Genomic DNA, 21768 nt, shown 5'->3' with positions numbered 1-21768 from the left:
TGCCAATCATTAGTGGACCAGAGTTCCGCTGTGGCGACCCCTAACCGGGAAAAGCCGAAAGACACAAACATAGTTGAATACACTGTCTGCATTATTATCATTATTTAACTGCAATTTCATGCCTTGTTTTTATTCATTGGCATTAATGGTGTCTTTTATTACCGCTTGCAGTTTTAAATGTGTATGTATTTGTAAAATGGCTATGCTTGGGTGTTTAAAAGTATGAAGTTAAAGCAGAAGTAGGATGGAGGGGGATTCTTACCTTGACTGCCTCTGTAGGAGGACTGGAAGTCAGAAATATTGCGAAGACTCCTAGAAATGTATTCCTCTGCCTCTCTGGTTTCACTGCGGACCTCGTTATCAAACACAGTGGCATCAGCCCTGGCCCCAGGTCTAGCAGAGGTCTATGGACTGCTAGACTGATGCTGCTTTTGGACCTGCTACTGAAGCTGCTTGCAGGATCAGTGTGGTTTCATTTGTTCTGTTAGAATCTTGAAACAGTCTTTTGGATTGCTGAAAGGAAACTTCTGATGCAGAAAGACAGACTGTCCTTTCGCGCTAATGGTATTGAGCTGCTTACCATCCTTAGGGTGTAGAGTAGTGCCCATTAAAAACATCCAGAAAAGTAGCACCCCCCCCAGAAAAGTGCATCACTCAATTCCAGGAGTGAGTGCAATATGGACTTTGACATAATTGTCTTAAACAAATGTTTGCAGTTTCTTCACAACAGCTTTCCATCTTCACCAAGAATAACAGAGGACATTCATCTGGCTGCATTACAAACTACTTAAAGTGTATTGGTCACTGTCAAAATCATATTTGTTTTACAACTACTTTAATTTCCCATTATATCCCCTCATCTTATAGTTGCAGGTTTGTTTGTGTCTTTCAGCTTTTCCCGGTTAAGGGTCGCCACAGCAGAACTCCGGTCCGCTAATGATTGGCAGTTGATTTTTATGTACCGGCTTGCCAGGCCTGACGCACAACCTTCAACGAAGGTATGCCCTTTCACGCATGTCTCCACGCAGAAGATGCTCTAGCTGAGAATTGAACCGGACAGCGTCTTACTGTGAGGCGACAATGCTACTGCAGCACCACCACCGCGGTGATTTTGCAAAAAAATGAAATTAGCAGTGTTTCGTTTGATTCTTTTTTTTTTTTAGTTTTACTGTTCACTAATGTTCTTCTATCACTCCACCCACATAGGAAGAGTAAGTACTTACTTACAGGATCATAGGAGGTTACTAGGCTAATGACCCTAGGGCCCTTACAGGCCTAGCCGAGTACAACCCCGGTTCTCAAGAATATTAAGGTATTAGGCAGAACTAGGTCAGCAACTACTGCCCATGTGCAAGAGGGACACAGGTGAAATTGCTGGGGTGAATTTGCGGTTTCCCATCTGATCATCCAAATTACACTTAAATAGGGTCAGCAAAGGGCTCTGTTTCACCTGAACTGGAAGTTTGTTCTAGAGGAGAGGTATCCTCTTGTGAGACATATCTGTTTCTCCAGCAAGTCATTTTAATGTCACATACTAGGTTTAGTTCTGTAGAGCAAGTGCATCTTATACCATTTGATTTATGAATCTGCAGCATTTCCATTAAAGCAGGATCTGAGATTGCTTTTTATGCAAGGCAGAGGTCGCCTCTGAGTCATGGGTGCTGGAACCATAGAGCTAGGGGGAGGGGGTCCCCAATTTTACAGCTGCAAGACCTGTCGGAAAAAATTAATGAAGTGGAGTTTTCATGCTAATGTGGATTCCCATGCAGAAGTTAAACTAACTAAACTAGCTCTTCTTTTTCTGTTACTGCTCTGTGTTACAGGCATTATGCTGCCACTGTTCTGTTGGGCCTGCCAGGTGTGTGTGTGTGTGTGTGTGTGTGTGTGTGTGTTGTGTTGTGTTGTGTTATGTGTGTGTGTGTGTGTGTGTGTGTGTGTGTGTGTGTGTGTGTGTGTGTGTGTCTGTGTGTGTGTCTGTGTGTGTGTGTGTGTGTGTCTGTGTGTGTGTGTGTGTGTGTGTGTGTGTGTGTGTGTGTGTGTGTGTGTGTGTGTGTGTGTGATTCAGGGAGTTGAGTCCATAGCCTTCAACTGTCCAGATTTTCACAGAATATTTGGCTCATACTTTTGGTCTGTTCCTCTTATAATTTGCGGTTTTCTGGCAAATCAGTGAGAACTGAATTAACTAAATAATGATAGCCCTTTAAGTTTCAGTCTTCCTATCTTTCTGGAAACACATGGTAACACAAAACACGTTTTTTTAGCAACTTTCTAACATTATACAAGTAATATTTAAAATGTGTCCCTGGTTTTGGGCTTTTGCCCCCCCCCCCCCCCCCAAATAAAATTTGGCACTTTTTTAGATTTCTTGTGCTGCCAAGTTGAGAGATTTAGTTGTGTCAAGTGTATTTTACAAGGAGCTGAGAGCTACAGAGGGAGAGAGGTTTAATGCTACTTATGCTAAGTTGCTTGCATTGTTAGTAGCACAACAGGTAGTATACTTGCTTTTAATGCAGAAGGCTGTGGGTTCTACTCCCACAGTATGCAGATGGATCACTGATACTGTACTGTGTTGTACTTTAAAGGGAGTGGATGCTGCAGTCCTATGAATGTCCTCCTTTGGAGGAGTTACCTACTAACTATGTTTCTGTTATCAGTTTGCCATCCATTCCCCATTGCAAAATTACTAGCTTATCATTTTTAGTGTAGCATATGCACTTTATTCTTCAAGGGAAACAGGCACTTTATTTGAAGATGAAACAAAGAAATATAACATTGTTTTTTAGCAGCAACCTCTTCATTAGTTACTGATCCCTTTAATGTAGAATTATTTAGATGACTTACTTCTGCAGATATTATGCATATTTACTGACATTGGTGGATTGTAATGACAGAGGTTTGAGTGGCCTTTTATGGTTGAAATTTTCCGAAATGGGTAGTTTCGCCATTATTGGTTCATACATTTTGTTTCATTGCTTAGTAGAAGACTGTTCCAAACTACAGATTTAAAACACCTTCTAACAAGTTGTGCTGTATTATACAAGGAATATAATTTAATACAATCAGGAAGGTGATTCAAAGAATGCATACATGTATGCTTGCTCACAGGATGCAGATCAAAATAGGGGAAGAGACAAGTCACCAATGGAGTCCCCCAGGGTTCGGTGCAGAGACTTTTTCTGTTTGGCATATACATCTCAAAAGTAGAAGGAAATATGACAGGGCTTTGGCCGACTAAGTTTGAGATGACTGCAAGCTAGTAGTTATTGAATCCCCACATGACTTGGCCATCATGCAGGAAGGTTTGTCCCAAACAATAACTAGTGCCAGAATCATGAATTGAAACTAAACTCCAAGAAATACATTATCATATCCTTTGAGAAGTCATCTACTCTAGGGAAGTGCCAAACTGACAATGCCCCCTAGGAAATGACCCAGTTATTTGGCATTTGGGAACTTGTATGTACAGTGACCTAACTTTTGACCAACATGTGCCCAGAGCCATAAGAAAGTCTTTCTATATTGCACAGCTTATAAAAAAAATGATTTTGACTAGCTCTAGAGATGCTATTGTCCCCTTTACAAAGCCCTCATTAGGTCACTCACTTTGTATAATGCCTACTTTGGCATTTATCTGTCCAGACCCATGCAACAACTGGAATACCCACAAAGATACCTTATAAAAGGGTACAAGTCCTAAACAGTAGGTCTTGCATGGACCACCTCAAGGATTTATCACTATACTCAGTATCCTACAGAGTGCTTAGAGGTGACATGTCTGGCATACAAGGCATCCTCCGACCTAATACAGATGGACCTACTGAACATCACCAAGTCAAATGACATCAGAAATACTCAGTCCAGGTATCTAAACTGAATGTTGTGGAGAGATGGATATATATCACAGAGGCTACCACTGTTCCAGAGCAGACTATCCATTCAAGTGAAACAAAGCTCATCCCTGTCCATATTCAAATGCAACTTGGATCTAAGAGTGGGTAATAGAGAATGTACTCCAGGATTGCCCTCATGCCACTAATGGATAGAGACAGTTCCCAAATACTGCATCCCTTACATGGGTCCCCTCAAATTTGCTATAGTATGATCACATTTATTCTCACTAGGGCTAATATACAATTATTAGCCATGGGATAGGTAAGACCAATCAGGAAATGTTAATTCAAGCACCAAAATGGAAACTGGCTTAGCTTAAAATGTCCTCCAAGTGAACCTATGTTGTGGTAGTAAATAGTTTTAAAAAATTGCCCTTTTTAGATCACTAAGTGCCCCTCTCACCCTCCGCCATCCCCCAGTCTTCAACAGCTTCCAGCCCATCTGCTCTGAGTAGTCTGTAAGACACAGTGTATAGTGACAGTGATTTCAGTATGTCAGGGTATGACATATGCTGAAGACCCTGAATTTTCTTTGTAAAAAACATTTGAAGTCTTTCCAGTTCCTGCAGGTACGTACCAAAGGTAGCACTGTACTCTATTATTGGCCCAATGAGTGAGGAATACAAGGGGTTATAACCTTTTTTGTTCTGGATGCAATGCCCTTACTTATGTGGTGGGCAATGCAGAAAGCCTATCTTACTACTTTGGAGATGTGGTGTTCAAAGGAAAGATTGCTTTCAACCTGTGTACCCAAATCTCTCACAACCTATTGCATGCTTAAGGTGCCATTATTAATGTGGTAATCTGCAGGGACATCACCCTTGCTGAAGGTGATGATAATGCATTTTTTTGCATTGAGTTTTACCCCGTGACTTTGGCACCACTTACATTGTGGTTTGACTACTACATAATCCCTGTTAAGTTTCAATATGATGTGTTCCATCTGCAATAACTAGTTGACAAAGTGACTTTCAAGGAAGTAAGAAACTACTACTGATACATTTAGTGTGAAAATAAAGTAGTTAATACATTAATTTAGGAAATGAGGCATTGTGGGTTTGGTCTTTCATGATGTCATGGCAGACATTTTCATCTCTCAGAAAACAATCCAAGGGGGACAGCCTTATCAACAAAATAAAATGCAAAAACAATGCATTTTCTGCACCAGCTGCATATGGTAAGGAAGTAATATCCATCTTCAAATGTTTGTTACTTACACTTGCTTAAGAACATGACCAGTACACTTTAAGCTTCAGACTATTAACATTTCCATGCATTTGTTGTATTTGTCAGTTTTATTATTTTAAGAACTTGGAATAATAACCATAAGACAAGATGCATAGCTTCTTTGAATTGGATCATATTGGTGCCTACCTGACTCGCATACAATCTGGGACTGACTTATTGCTATGGTGGGTTGCATTCTGCAATACTTGTTCTAAATGACTGAAAATTCATGGCCCATACAGTGCATGTCCTGCTGCTTCTTTGCACTTTACTATTTCTATACATGGTTCATGCTTTGTATCAAATATTTGTCTTTGCAGTTTTCGGAAAGTAATACTTTATCAACTTTGAGCACTAAGCTCCTGATCCAACTTACTTACTCCTTGAAAAAATAAAAGTGAATTTCTAGCATTACTAATGATTTTTGTTTATGTCAGCCTTTCATTATAATGGCTTTCAGTAACTTCATTTCTAAATCAAAGTCAGTACACTACTGAAGTAATTTTACTTCTTCTTTCACTTTTAAGGATTGCCACAGTGGATCACCTGTCCGCTCATGATTGGCAGTGGAGTTTTATGGTGTTGAGTTGCCGGCCCGGCACCAAACCTTCCACAGAAGGCACACACATGCACACACTCACACCTAGAGCCAATTTAGAGTGTCCAATCCACCTAAAGCATGTCTTTGGGATGTGGGAGGAAACCGGAGCACCCTGAGGAACCCCACGTGACCACAGGGAGGATATGCAGACTCCCCACAGAAGGCATCCCAGCTGAGGATCAAACCGAAGGACCTCTTGCTGTGAGGTGGCAACGCTAACCGCTGCACCACTGTGGCCGGCCCTGAAGTAATTTTACTTCCATTGTTAATCAGTGCACGACTACTCAAATAATTTCCATTTCTTTTTCTAAAAGCTGTTCATGTTTTCCCTCATAAATATGCATTATTTAATGTAACTGCTTTACATAGTTCTTTGCCTGTTCTCACTTTCAGATTATATTTCTGAAGTTTCCATACCATTTTCTGCAATCCTGGAGGTGCCTTTTACAAGAATGTTTTGAATATACTTTACAAGGATTTGTAAACTACTGCCATCTGAATGTGTTTGCTCTACTCATATTAATAGGAATTCCGACATCCATACATATATCTGAGACATATGTGTTCTGTTTTATCTAAGTATATCTGTTTTAAGCATCAGTAAATGCTTTTGATTCATAGGCAACATGCCTCTTCTCTTGTAAGGTTATTGCAGTTATATCATTCTCACTTACATCTATTTGCAACACAACTGGCTTATTCGCATCACAGTATTTTAGAATTGATGCACATGCAAATAAGTTCTTGTGCATTTCAAAATAGTTTTCCTGTTCATAGCTCCATGTCTAAACTGCATCATTCTTTAGTGGCTTTCTTGAATGCAGGGATATTTCAGACATATTAAGTACAAATTTTGGAAGATACTGCATCAAGCCTGGCTGCTTCTACTATGTCTCATTGTATTATATCTGGATAAAGTTACAAATGGAGGAACTTAACCAGTTGTAACTTAATTGTGGCAAAATATAAAACATGCCTCCACTGTATTCCTGCATGTGAGGAACAAACACTGCATGCTCCGGTAGCTTACATATACCCACTCCCCAACTCAGTAGTCACAACAAACATGAAGAAGGGGAAAGCTATAAAAATGAACCATTGTCAACACATACTTGGAAACCACACCAGCAGTGATTCCCAATAGAAAACAGTGATCAAGGAGTTCAGTTGCATGGAATTGAACTTGACCAGTTGGCACCTCCTCTGGCCTAAGCTGAATTTTAGGTGTTAGGAAGGGGGAAGTCACCCCAGCAATCTCTATAATACCTGTTTGTCTCCAGGATTTGATGTGGAATAAGGGAAATTTTCTGAGATACCGCAGTCTTGTACTTAATATAAAAGTAATAGTAATTGCAGTTTACCGATTGCACTACTGATTGCCGCTCTTTAAGTCATTATCTTCCTGTCTGGTTTCCCTAAGAAATCTGTATATTTGTAATGATTTATCAAATGTACATAAGTCTGTGGGTTGCTTCATAGATGACTGAATCTCTGTACTGAAGAGAGAGCTTAACACTTTTAATCACTCGAACAGTAGAGGTACAACCCTTATCTTTATTTACTGCAGTGACCATGCTATCCATCCATTCTGTTGGCTCTAACTGCTCCCTAATAACATATAAGCCTTTTGTTTGTTTTAATTTCTGCTATGCTCTATTCTACTCCCAAGAGCTACTGGTACAATAGCATTAGGTTTTATTTGTGTGTAATATTCTCCTTGCAAGCCTCCTAAAACTGTATGTAACTCATTTGAGTCATGCAAGATATCACACACGTCCACTCTTTGTTTTTTTTTTTCACTTTGAATTTGTTTTGATGTTCTTAGTTTCTCAGAAGCAAAAACAATACAGATTATTGGGAGTATTATATTATTTTACTGCTGCCTTTGGAAAGAGTTTTATATTTGTTTCTTTTTATATTCACAAGTTAGCAAAGTATGTCCACATGAGTCCAGCCAAATGAGATGGCAATATGCATACATTAGGCTAGATTGAGATCAGACAGGAGTCCCCATGGACTATGATGTTTGCAGATGACATTGTGATCTGTAGTGAGAGTAGGGAATAGGTGGAGGAGACCCTACAGAGGTGGAGAAATGCTCTAGAGAGAAGAGGAATGAAGGTCAGCAGGACTAAGACAGAATATGTGTGTGTGAATGAGAGGGAGGATAGAAGAATGGTGAGGATGCAGGGAGTAGAGGTGGCAAAGGTGGATGAGTTTAAATACTTGGGATCAACAGTTCAGAGTAATGGTGAGTGTGGAAGAGAGGTGAAGAAGAGAGTACAGGCAGGGTGGAATGGGTGGAGAAGTGTGTCAGGAGTGATTTGTGACAGACGAGTACCAGTAAGAGTGAAAGGAAAGGTCCACAAGAGGGTAGTGAGACCAGCTATGTTATATGGGTTGGAAACAGTGGCATTGACAAAAAGGCAGGAGTCAGACCTGGGTGTGGCAGAGTTAAAGATGTTAAGATTTGCACTGGGTGTGATGAGGGTGGACAGCATTAGGAATAAGTATATTAGAGGGTCAGCCCAGGTTGGAAGGTTTGGAGACAAAACCAGAGAGGCAAGATTACATTGGTTTGGACGTGCTGAGTTGGGATGCAGAGTATATTTGGAAAAAGATGTTAAGGATGAAGCTGCCAGGTAACAGGAAAAGAGGAAGGCCTAAGATAAGGTTTGTGGATGTGGTGAGAGAGGACATGCAGGTGGTTGGTGTGACAGAGCAAGATGCAGAGGACAGGAAGAAATGGAAACAGATGATCCGCTTTGGTGACCCATAATGGGAGCAGCCAAAAGAAGAAGAAGGCTAGATTGTGATAACAATGTGCCCAAAGTTTTCTTTTCAGTACCTAACAAGGATAATGTATAAGGTTATCATCAAAAAAATATTACATTCTCCAGCTCACCTGTGTCTAGTTCAAAATTTAACATAGCTACACTACTGCATAAGACTTCAATTAAAAGTATAAAACCTTTTCTCTGGACACTGTTCTGGATTCAAACACGACTACTTTCATTTTCAAATCCATTACTTCTGTAATACATCCTCCATTTATTCTCATTTTGCTTTTTCATTCATGCTTTATCTTACACATATTTTTCCTCAGATAAACTCTTAACTGTGTACTAATAATTTTGCTTGCTTTGCATACATTCAGTGATTTTGATAAATCAGGTTTGTTTCTCTTAAACTCCCACTCCATTTTCCATCATGCTGTGTGCTCCAAACTATTCTGTATCTTATTGCTGAATCATTTGTCTGTCCAAATTCCCAGTGCCTAGCTCTATTATTTAGCTTAGTAGCATAAGCATTTATTGTCTCTACAGGACTTATGCATTTTTTTTAAAAAAAGAATGATAAATAAATAGCAAATTCTTTCTATGGTCATAATTATTGAACTTTTTCTCTAAGTGCTGTTATTTTTTTTCACCTCTTCAAAGTGAATGAGTTAAATACCCTAAGAGTTTTTTTCTCCTGTGACATGCAGTAATGCTGTATATTGTACCTTTTAGGATCATTGGCACACTCACTCTTGTCATACATATTGAAAAATAAACTGAATATTCGATTCAAAATTATTCAGTTTTATGCTAAATTTCATGCAGGGGATGCAGATGAATGATATTTCTATTTTGAAGATGATTCAGTACTTCCAAATGTATGGATTCTTGAAAGCAAATATATTTCTTCACATCTGCAGATATATGCCTTAAGTTCTGGCAAATATTTCCCCAGCTTTGACACCATATAATATCAGACCAAATACTAAACAAAACAGAGAAACTGAAAATGTGACCAAGCCTCAATGAGTGTATTAAAACTGAACTAACTAGAGCCTGTGCTGCATAAGATTGAAATCACCCATTGCTAGCTCATAAGCATTGTATCTATATAACCAGTATCCATCATGTTAGAGTAATTTTTCCCACTACTAGTTCATATGGACTGCTTTAATTGTGCTTTATCACCCAAAGTGGACTATCTTTGTAAGGAACATTAGTGTATGAACATTAGTGCATGAAATCTGTCTCTCTTTGGAGCCAGCTTCATATTCATTGGTAAGCATGTATGTGTTTGGGGTATACAGTGTGTGTGTGTGTGTGTGTGTGTGTGTGTGTGTGTGTGTGTGTGTGTGTGTGTGTGTGTGTGTGTGTACATGTTTGGGTTATGCAGTGTGTGTGTGTGTGTGTGTGTGTGTGTGTGTGTGTGTGTGTGTGTGTGTGTGTGTGTGTGTGTGTGTGTGTGTGTGTGTGTGTGTGTGTGTGTGTGTGTGTGTGTGTGTGTGTGTGTGTGTGTGTGTGTGTGTGTGTGTGTGTGTGTGTGTGTGTGCGTGTTGGGGTTGGGGTTGCTGTTCTCTGCACCACTATTTAGGACACTTCAGTGTTCTGTACAGGGGTGCTGGTGTCTGGAAAATGGATTATCCTCCAGCCATAGGTCTGCTCCATACTAAACACCGGCACATTTTGCTATGGCATATTTGTTCATGCTGAAAAGTGGTAGCAATTGTAATGCTTCATTTTATATTGCAAGACAGTCATAATGGCATAGTGCTGTTCACTTCTAAGAAATTAAAACAAACTGAAATGAAAAAGAAATATAAGCAAACTCCAAATTGTGCCCTGGTCCTATATGTTACCAGTGAACTATACATTTTAAATAGTAGTTATGACATGTTTAAACACCAGGTCATACTTATTTCAGTTTTGTTTACTATACAATTTACATTTTGATTAACAATTAGAAAAGGTATTAGACATCATATTCACAACAGGCACGTACAAGTGTGTGATACATGTTTATGTCCTAAATTTAAAAATGTACATATACTTTGGTGTGTGTGTATGTGTGGACCACACGCACACACACTCACATATATATACAAAGATATATGTTATATATGTTAATAGATAGACAGATTATGGCAACATGTTTGTTATTCATTTTAAAAAAGTCCTTACCATTTACTTTCTGAATATCCGTTTGAGAGATGCACTTCTTTCTAAATATTTAAACAATATTATAATGGCAAAAACACAAAAATTAGAAACATCTAAACATAAGGAAAATTAATAATACAAAATACAGTCCATAACATGAGATCTACATGAAGATGCATGTTTTAGGTGTATTATGAAGCATAAAGTGAAATTAACTCATTATTCCACAGCGTTCGTTTTCTAAAACATATCTGTTCCTTGTGGATCAATCTGCTGCAAATAAGTCATACATTGTTAATGCTCATTTTAAAGGGAACATTGGCCTTAACTCATGGTTTGAATCATGAATACATGAAATAAAAATCAACAATTGATTGTACAGTACATTAAAATCAAACAATGAGCATCAGTTGATAGCCCCCATGCCATCTTCCTGTTTTTTGAAAACTGTACACGGTGTACCAGGTAACTGTAGGCAGACCTGTAAATAAAGCTACTACACATGTCCTTACAGTAAATTGCATGCGGCCCTGAAGACTTTCTGTACCACTGAACCTGCATTTGTGAAAACTAATAAATCATTTTGTTTTTTATAAATAAGACTGTATCTTCTACCATCACCTGATTTTTAGCCAAGCACATGTACTGAAACTATACATTTAGCATAGAAAGTTGTGGTAAGTACATTTTTTCTGAGTTTGTTTTTGTTTTTGTATGACTTATACTTTGTGTGTTTCGGTATATGACTTATACTACTGCATTGTATTACATATTGTCTGTACAGTTTACTCTTCTCTGAATTCCTTGCTATTACATGCCATTAGCTTGCTGTATATGGTACAAATGACAATGTGATTGTCTATTATTTATATTATTTAGTGTTTGGATGGGAGCAATTAATAAAAAAGTGACATGAATGATAAAAGATGCATGAACGTTAGATATGTTTCCCCTAAGATTTCAATAATGAGTGCACAGAGATAGGGCAAGGCTCTTACAGTCAGTTGCAAAGAGTTTTAAATACTTCTTAGCATATACAAAGTAGATTTGTAGGGCATGGAATAGATTTAGAAGAGAAACAGAGAAATGCATCCACTGAAGTGTATACATACAGCTTGGCTGACCTAATTGTTTAGCTTCTTTTCCTATGGATAATCAACCAGTACTAATTAACAAAAAGAGTTTTCCACCTCCCTCACCTTATAACATTTTCAACAATGTTTATTCTATCAATTGTTTAGTTCCTTTGCTGATTTTGAGTTTAAAAAGTGCCCTGCCTTGCCACAGACATCTACACTGTACTTTCATTTTATATCCTATTTGCTTTCAGTTTACATTGCCATGTCTTGGGCAGTTTACCCAACTTTATAGAACACTTCACATCCATGTGAATTTTTAATTCTGTTACATATAAACCAACACGTTCACCAGCAGGACGAGCAGACACAAAATATATTTCCATAAATTTTGTGTCTACTAGTCCTGCTGGTGAACGTCTTGGTTTTTAGTTTATATTTTCACCAGTTCGCTACATTTTTTTTAATTCTGTTACATATGACTTTACATATGCTTGCATCGCTAGCAGAAAGGCTTATACTGATTCCAGCCATTCTGCATCGTAGACATAAATGCGCTGAATAGGGGTTGAATGCTGTGTTCTCACTGGGTTCATAACCTGTTATTTTAATGAAGGAAGCTGATCAAACAGGCCAGAAAACATTCTAATATGTACTATCATTAAACGTGTAATACTCTGCCTAAGATCAGAACCTAGTAAGATCTGCCTTTTAAACAGTATGCAGCTATACTGTATATCACACTTTCCTTTATGGAGAACCAAAAGGGAAGTGACAGTATTTTCTTACTGGAATTTCTTGTATGATAATTATCCAGCTGTGGTATCAGTAGTTAATACCACATAACCTGCTACACATCTTAAGAATGTATTGGCTGTAAGGTGAAAAAAACAAGCGTCTCTGGCAGAAATCTGAATGATTTTAAATGTTCTGACTGAATTTATTTGAAATTATTTGGAACTTTGTTATTACAAAAGGATGTAAATATGGACTTCTTTATGCTAACAGATGAATAAGAAAGAACAAAGAGGAGTTACTTGAATTGCATGCTGTGTTCTAACCGTCATTTGCTTCCTTTTCCACTACTAGTCTTACAAAAGTTGAACTGAGAACGCTAAATGGTCTCTGATTACTGAATATAGAATGTTAGTGATTTAGAACATGGAGAGCGATTTTATGGTTATTGATGATAATAATTCTTAATGGAAGACATTTCTTTGTTTCTTAAGTAGTTTCATAGAGTAAGGTTAGTAAATAGTGACAGCCAAGAGTGTGTTTATGGAGAAATGATTCTACGGGGAGCTAGTGGACATATGTCAGATAAAGATGTTATTAAGGTAATTGAACATATACTGAATACACTGATGTGTTGTTAGAACTTTGGGTAGAAGGCTGAGATGGGGTAATATATGACAGTTCAATGTTGTATTACAGGAAACTGACATTTTGAATTTTAAGTTTAAATTAAGGCAGATTGCTAGGGATGCAAGGGTAAGTTTATTACAGATAATCAATGCATCATGATCAGAAGATGTTAATGAGGTGGATGCAAAGGAGTGGATGACAGGAGCACCGGGTCAGATATTGCATGTCTGTTAGTAGGGATAAGCTGGAGAGCTAAATTATAAAGAAGAGTTTCTTACAGTGATGCTGCAGATAGATATAACTGTTTTCTATTAAATAGCTTACAGATATGTTGATATAAGCAATCTGACTCTATTATCAGTGTGATTGTGGAGTGTATAGTTAGATAGTACTGCTGTTTCATGAATATGCTTGAAACTGTGAGGTATCGAGAAGTTTTCTATGTGGAAGGCTCCTAGTCTGTTGTGTGATAATATGATATTCTGTTATGTTATAACGTGTCAGACCAAGCTGTTTGAAGTTATTTTTATAGCATAGCAATTCTTTCTGACATTGTTAATAAATAAAATTAAAAAAACAGCTATCACCTTTATGTCAGCAATACAATTAACTGTAGTTATACACTGAAGCATTTAATCCTGAAAAATGTTGTTGTGTTTGTCATTCAATAAAATTATATAACCAATTACAGATTTCTCATCAATGGAAAACTCACAGATATTATATAACAGCATTATAATGCCAAAGAGTATCAATCTTTATATCAGTGCTTACTATCAAATACCTTTTCTTGAGTCTTGTACTGATGTAGTACCACACAGCGAGAGCAGCAGGGAGAATCAGAGCAAGCAACACAAGCAGCTTCAGTTCCCACCGAATTGCATTTGGAGCAGGTGTAGCTGGAGATACAGTTGTTTCTAATTCTGCCCATAAAGAACACAAAATCACCTTTAGATAAATGTATTTATGTACAGAGTTCATCTAGAATGAAGAAAAACTAGTTTCTCTGCACGCTGAAATAACCAAGGAAACAACAACAGAATTATACAGGCTGTCGCTTATATATCAGACACATCTTCCTTTGGTGATTAAGCTATTATATACGTCCCAGAATGGAAACTGCTTAAGATGTTGTTAACATGCTTAACAATCTAAGCTTTTAAAAAAAAAAAAAAAAATATTTTGTATTCAATGATTTTTTATATGCTTATACTAATATCATTACTGCACATTAAAAATGTAATGTGTTTTGCCAAAACAATAGGCATCTACAGAATATGGCAGCGCCTTGTTATGCAGTGGGTTTCATGCTAGGAATATTATAGCACTAACCCATGACTGGGTGTGGGTAATGCTGGATTTACCCATGGTTGGAGTGGTTTGGTCACTAGGGCAAAGCTATTATACAATGACATTATTTAAGAAAAAAGTTACTTACTTTTCTTAAATAATGTCATTGTGTAATAATGCCGTGGTGTTCTGCATTGTTTCGGGATTCTGCATGCGTATGGGACTTATGTTCCCATGCTTACACAGTACATCAGTGCTGTAGAAAGCAAGCAATGGAGAAAGGATGATTTCTGTTGCTACTTTTTTTTTTCAAGGAAAAAAACTGTAACTTTCCGGAAAGTTTAGAGGTATGGGGAGGGGGGGATACAAAGAAAATCAGGTATGTTTCTTTAGTCTTGCAAAACATACCTGATTTTCCTTGTATTTTCTTTGCTCTCATATATAACTCTCAACCTTTTATTTCAAGAAATGTGGACAAAGCAAAAATAAAGGAGGGGAAACAACTGTTAATGTTGCTCTTATAACGTTAGAAATCTGGGGGAATGAGTGTCCATTGTGTGAAGGAAAGAAAGTTTGAAACTGGAATACGTGTAATTATTTAATGACTTTGTTCCTCAGTGATTTGTCAGAAAATCACAAATTTTATGAGTAATGAGGTCACTAAATTATGAAATGCTTTTCAGTTTCAGACTTTCTTTGCTTTACACTAATGTCTGTCTACCATATAACAATAGAAAAATAGTCTGGCCACTCAATGATACTTTAGCAACCAGGCTTTTTTTCTATTGGTATATGCTCAATTTACAATGGGCATGCTGGTTGGGCTGTCCAATCAGCGTGCTTGTTTTTGAATATTAATGGCCAGTCATTGTATAAATACTGTGAGCCAATGTCTCCATTATTAGGCGACTTTTGCAGACAGAGATATTTTAACAGTTAAGTTTGTTAAATCTTAAAGTAGTCTGATCACGGCACACTGGACAAAACAGACATTGGAAAGAAACAAGTGATGGAAATTCTGTTTGGAACAATGACAAACATTGCTTTGGTTTAGTGGACAAGCTGTGCACCTATTCTGACTACTTATATTCATCTCTAAGGTCACTGAAACCTTGGGCTAAAGAACAATAACCTCTTGCAGCAATTTCATCCTCCTGAAAAAACATTTTAGTCAAGTGTCTAAATCCAGTCATTTTACCAAATGTTTCTTGATAAAATCACTTGATTTCCAAGCTGGAATGCTTACTGATTGCCACAGAAACCAAACGATATAAAGGGATCTTGAAAAAAATACAGACTCCCTTAAAATCAACATTCAAAATATACCTTTTAACTGCCCAGATTTTAAGAGAATGTCTGGATTTTTGCCTCATAGTTTTGGGCTATTCCTTATAAAATTTGTGGTTTTCTGGAAAATTGTTTAGGATTGAATTCACTAATTAATGAAAAAAACATTTGAGTTTCAGACTAAAGAAACCTGATGCTGGTAGATTAGTTTGTCCATCATGTAAGTCTTTCTCCAGGGCCAGCATTTTGTTCCTGCTTTTCTCCCAGTGATTTCCACTGATTCATATCTGCACTCCCTGTGTGCTCTTAATGTGCCTGCTATGTGGCTTCCTCACGGTGTTAGCATTAGATGAAAAGTGTGGCTGTGGGCTGTGTATGAAAATGATTGTTGTGCTCATGCCCAGTCCTCCTTTCAGAGAATACTCAGTTATCCCAGAATATCCCATCCTGTTCTGCAATGGCATTTCAGTACTGAAGGGTTATTTCTGAATTGGAACTGCCACCCCAAAACTTCCTCCAGTAACTTAGCAGACATCCCTTTAATGTGCCATATTTTCTGCTGATCTTCTGATGTTTCAATAGTACTTCTCCACAGAAGTCACAACTGTTCATGTGTACATCTTTTCATTGCTCCTATATACTAGCCATCATGAAAACTCTTTGAAATGCTGGCTACCTTGCTGAAGAAAAACATCTGTCTGTGGTGCCGCTGACCTACTTTCAACTAGTGTCCTGAGTGATTCAGCTGGTGAGCTGAATTTCAAGAGGGTGAAGTACAGGGAACTAGCATGAGTGGTCATATACCAGCCCATCTATCTCAAAATGAGGACCAAGGGTTGAAATGTTCCTGTATTACTCCCTGTTGGAGGTCATGAAGGTGTTTAATGGGGACTAACGTTTATAAGAACAGGCAGATACCTGGCTATACCTGAGTAGAGGTGTGCATGCATAAACATTAGTCACACTGCACTTTTACATTCCCAGTGTATGAGGACTACCTTTTATAAGGACAGCAGATACCTGGCTGTACCTGAGAAGAGGTGTGCATACATAAACGTTAGTCACACTGCACATTTACATTCCCAGTGTAGGAGGACTACCTTTTATAAGGACAGCAGATACCTGGCTGTACCTGAGTAGAGGTGTGCATGCATAAACATTAGTCACACTGCACTTTTACATTCCCAGTGTAGGAAGACTACCTTTTATAAGGATAGCGATACCTGGCTGTACCTGCGTAGAGGTATGCATGCATAAACGTTAGTCACACTGCACTTTTACATTCCCAGTGCAGGTGGGGCAGGCATCACACAAATACTCCACCACTGCCAGATTCCCTCCTTGGTGCTGGGTCATTGTAAACCTCAGTACTGAAAAAGCCAATCTCCCTTGGAGAGAGGCACATATACAGAGAAGTAGCACTTCAGGATTCACATAACTAACGTGGGAAGTCAGGTGGTTGAAATCATGTGGCATAAAGGCAAGAAGGACCCTGAAGTTAGCAGTCAGATAATCACTCCCAGAAAAAAAAATATTAATAATTGTAATAGTTATAGTAATAATATAGTTAGAATAATTATAATTTTAATAGTTCCAGAAGACAGTGAAAGACAGATACATGCTTTCACATCTTGATATGATTTTAAGGTCATTTTAACAGTCTATATCTGCTTTAGCTAAGGTCTTTAAGCCTATATTAATAATTCCATTTCATAACTGCATTGCATTTTTGCTGTTGAAAGTGGTCTAACTGTCTTTACTAAGCCCTGGTTTCATTCTTGTGTACCGAGTGTATGTCAGGCTAGTTCAGGACTTGTTTTTGTATTGGAGCAGTTCCAGGCCAGTCATCTCAGAGCTAAGGATCTAATTGTTTTTCCCATCCACTGTCCCTGTTGTAGTTGTGTTCTTAAACCTAGTATATCTGTTGTTGCTTGACCCTTATGATAATTTAACAACATAACTCCCTCTCTCCCCATTTATTGACTGTTGACAATTATCATTTTACAAAGTCTCTCCCCATAAACTACTCATCAGGCTAAAAGACGTTTAATAAAATTCCTCAATTTGAGTCTACTGATACTGCTTGCATGGATTTTAGTATCAAATTAGTGATTTTTTTTTACTATAATTAGTTTACGACAGCGGTACCCAACCACCAGGCTGCAGACCATTTGGTACCGGGCCACAGAGAAAGAATAAAAAAAACTTATGTTGGGCACCCTACTGTTCAAAAAAGTGTATGTGTGTGCATGAGTGTGTTCATGTTTCTGTCTGCATGCATGAGTGAAAGTGTGCATGAAAGCAGAATGTGCATGTGTGTATGAGAGAGAAACAGTGATATCAATCAAGTCGTTATTTTACACTCGCTAGGCAGCTCTTTTGCTGTTTAGCGAATGTAAAATAAAAATAAATTAACCCAAAAAAGTGCGTGTCTGTGTGCACGTGCAAGTGTGTGTGTGTGTGTGTGTGTGTGTGTGTGTGTGTGTGTGTGTGTGTGTGTGTGTGTGTGTGTGTGTGTGAGAGAGAGAGAGAGAGAGAGAGAGGAGAGAGAGTGAAGATTGAGCAATCCATGGCAGCAGCAGCATCAATTAAGAGGTTTCTGTACCTCTTGATTATACCTCTCAACCTCTCCGCACAGGAAATCTGGACAGAGGCTTAAATAACTGGAGGCAAACAACCAAAAATAAGGACAGATTTTAAATATTGCTCTTATAAACTTAGGTTGCTAGAACATGGTTTCCATTAGCATGTATTATCTGAAGTTTTACAAGATAATAGGAAGACATAAAATTATACAACAAGGGCTGTCTGTATTTTTATAAAGTGAAAATAAGTCTTCTGTACTGGCTGAGTATGTGGATTGTCCTGCAAAATCTATGACTTCATAAAGAAATGTCCTGCTTTTGGCATCGGAAAATGTGGCAGCCATAACTGAATGTAACAATTTTTTCGGGGGTAGGGGGGTGGGAGAAGACATTTTGGACAGCACGTGTCTACATAATTGCTCACTGTAAATAAGGAGAGTATGAGCTAGAAGCAGGTCATACTTTGCCATACTGAAGAGACATAGATGGGTAGGAGGTAGCCAAAGAGAAGAATGATACAGAAACAAGCAAGCAGGATATGCTGAAATCAAAGATTTGTGATGAAGTTCGTGTTTAATGTGTGCAGAAGCTTAAACTTGTTATTATTTTGTGCCTGCGATGTCTGCTGTTGGAGAAAGTACTTGGTAAAAGTGCTGCCTGTTAACACTCTGGACTTAAATCATGTGTGTGTGTTTCTAGGTACCACAGTGCATGAAACAGCTTAGCTGAGTTCCAGGCTACGTACCAGTCTTCACTTTTATAATGATTGAACTACATTTTGCCTCTAGGGTGTAAAGCTGCAGCAACAGAGTCAGTGGCATAGCTAGAGTTTGTGCCGCCTGGGGCATCTTTGAATATGCTGCCCCTCAGCCTCATAAAATCATAGTCAAATGCCTCTCCCATACTCAGCCCTCCCCCCATGCAGCGATTCCAGTGTCTCATTACTTGGCTATTTATCCCCATTTACCATACCACTGTAATGTGCATATTTTTTATGCTTTATTTCTACAATGATTATTTGGATTTAATTTAAAAATTTTATGTTACATTTTATAGCATGAACACTAATAGACATCTGCTAAACAAAGCAATACAGTTTCACAATGAAAACAGAGTTAGCATTAAAACTTCTCTGTCCTTGAAACTCACATTAATTGAAACAGCATTGAAACCTACATTCAAAGAAAATGCATCTGGCCAGGGGCAGATAAAGTTCACCTTTGGGCTGTTTTCAAATCATAGACCCCTTGCACACACATTTAAATCCATGCAAGCATGCATTTATTCTTTGATTCACCTTCCTGACTGTATTAAGTTATATTCCTTGTATAATACAGTATACCTGTTAGAGCATGTTTTAAATTTATTGCTTTGAACATTTTTCCATTTAGCAATGAAACAATATATGAACCAATAATGACAAAACTGCCCAATTCAGAACATTTCCATTATAAAAGTCTACTCAAACTTCTGTCATTAAAATCCACCAATATCAGTAAATATACACAATCTCTGCAAATGTAAAAGTCAACCAAATAATTCCACATTAAAGAGATTTGTAACTAATGAAGAGGTTGCCACTAGCAAACAACTTTATATTTCATTGTTTCATTTACAAATAAAGTGCCTGTTGCCCTTGAAGAATAAATTGCCTATGTTACATTAACTCATTCACACCAATGGAGCTCATGATGTTTGCACTGTAACTTCCAATAGGCAGAGCCTGAGCCTTTTGACAGAATCAAATTATGTCCTCACATTTCAAATAAATGTTCAGATATCTCGAACCATAGGGATTATGAAAGAAGTATAAATGGCTAATCCTTCAGCACAAACTATTTTTATAGTGGTAGTATTCCTTAGGGTCTAGGTCTTAAACTGAATTTTGTAAGTCACAGTAAACAGTCACTATTACGTTTGTAATATTTTATAAACATCTTACAATATTTCAGCAACCACTCAAGTCAAGTTACACACATACTGTCAGCAGCATTTTATTCATCTACCTGAGAGTTTTCCTATGTGGCTAAGGAGTTCTGTCTGTTACTTGGTTGTTGAGATATTTAGTAAAATGTGAACATTATATCTATATAAGTTAATATCATAAAACAACAGTTAATACCTCTTTACCTGCATTAGACAGAGATCATATATTAATGAAGTTCAGTTTGCCACTGTGTAAGCTTTAAGATGAAATCTTTTAAAACCTTGTATATAGCATTATTTTGGAACTATTGATGCAAATATGAACAAGCAATATTTGATACCTAGAGGGATCAGGAGGAGATAACTGCAAATGCATCTGGAGGCGTCATTCGGATGTAATGAGTTAAAAAATGATAAGCTGGTAATATTGCAATATGGAATGAATGGCAAACTAATTACTGGTTCATAGTTATGAGGTATCTCCTCCAAAGGAGGACATTCTCAGGACTGCAGCATCCACTCCCTTTAAAGTACAACACAGTATAGTTATCAGCAATTCATCTACCTACTGTGGGAGTAGAACCCACAGCCTTCTGCATCAAAAGCAAGTATACTACCTGTTGTGCTACTAACAATGCTTTTAAAGACATTATCATTTGCTAGACAACAGCTGCACTTAGCAATAAGACTTAGCATAAGCAGCACTAAACTTCTCTTCCCCTGAAGCTTTCAGATCCTTGTAAAATGCACTTGACATACAACTATCTCTCTCAACTTTGCAGCACAAGAAATCTGGAAAACGCCAAAACTTATTGGGGCAAAGGCCCAAAACCAGGGACAAATTTTAAACATTGTTTGTATAATCTTAGAAAGTTGCTACAATAAAATGTTTTGTGTTACCTTGCATTTCTTGAAAAAGACAGGAAGACTGAAATTTAAATGGCTGTCATTATTTAATGAATTCAGTCCTCACTGATTTGGCAGAAAACCACAAATTGTAAGAGAGCTAAGGCAACTTCTTGAATCACAAGTGGTGGTAGGGGTAGAAAATTTAGGCTCTTGTACCTAAGGTACAGGGTTTGAGCCTAGTTTATCCTAACCACCAGGTATCCCTAACTGAGACATTACACACACACACACACACACACACACACACACACACACACACACACACCTATGAATGTGATCGGCAGCAGTACTTACTATAGTTAACGATGTTAAACCAGTTCTGTTAAAAGAAAACAACGATGGTAGTACACACACAGAGCACTTACTGTAGTAAACAATGGTAAAGCAGCTCCAGTTCTAAGATGCAAAGCAGTTAAAAGAAGAGATCAGTTTGAAATTTGCATGCATGGAAAGGACATCTGAGAAGTGATGTACTTGTGCTCAGCAAGTGCTGCCCAAGGTGGACCTCTCTAGCTATGCCACTCCTAAATAATGATGATGTGATCTAGTAATGGGATAAGACAAGGGAGGAAGAAGTGATCGTTAGAGAAAGGTATTAACTTCTGAAGTATGAGTGCAGCACTGTTTACCCCAGAAGGATCATGAAAAAAGTATGTGCCTTGTTGGAAAAGGTGG

General features: G+C 37.9%; 1 protein-coding gene across 1 annotated transcript in view; it reads right to left on the bottom strand.

The window, feature by feature from the left end:
• LOC122811398 overlaps window positions 1-21768 on the bottom strand; it is a 167519-nt gene that overhangs the window by 6237 nt on the left and 139514 nt on the right. Inside the window, exons 4-5 of the mRNA XM_044083222.1 lie at window positions 13881-14019; window positions 10677-10717 (exon numbers count right to left, since the gene is read on the bottom strand). Of these exons, the coding sequence (XP_043939157.1) occupies window positions 10677-10717; window positions 13881-14019 (180 nt within the window). The remainder of the gene's footprint in view (window positions 1-10676; window positions 10718-13880; window positions 14020-21768) is intronic.

The sequence above is a fragment of the Protopterus annectens genome, chromosome 9.part0 (assembly GCF_019279795.1).
Source record: "Protopterus annectens isolate FY-2018-M chromosome 9.part0, PAN1.0, whole genome shotgun sequence".
Lineage (NCBI taxonomy): Eukaryota > Metazoa > Chordata > Ceratodontiformes > Protopteridae > Protopterus > Protopterus annectens.
The sequence above is the reverse complement of the archived record's forward strand: the minus strand, read 5'-3'. Positions and strand labels throughout refer to the sequence as shown.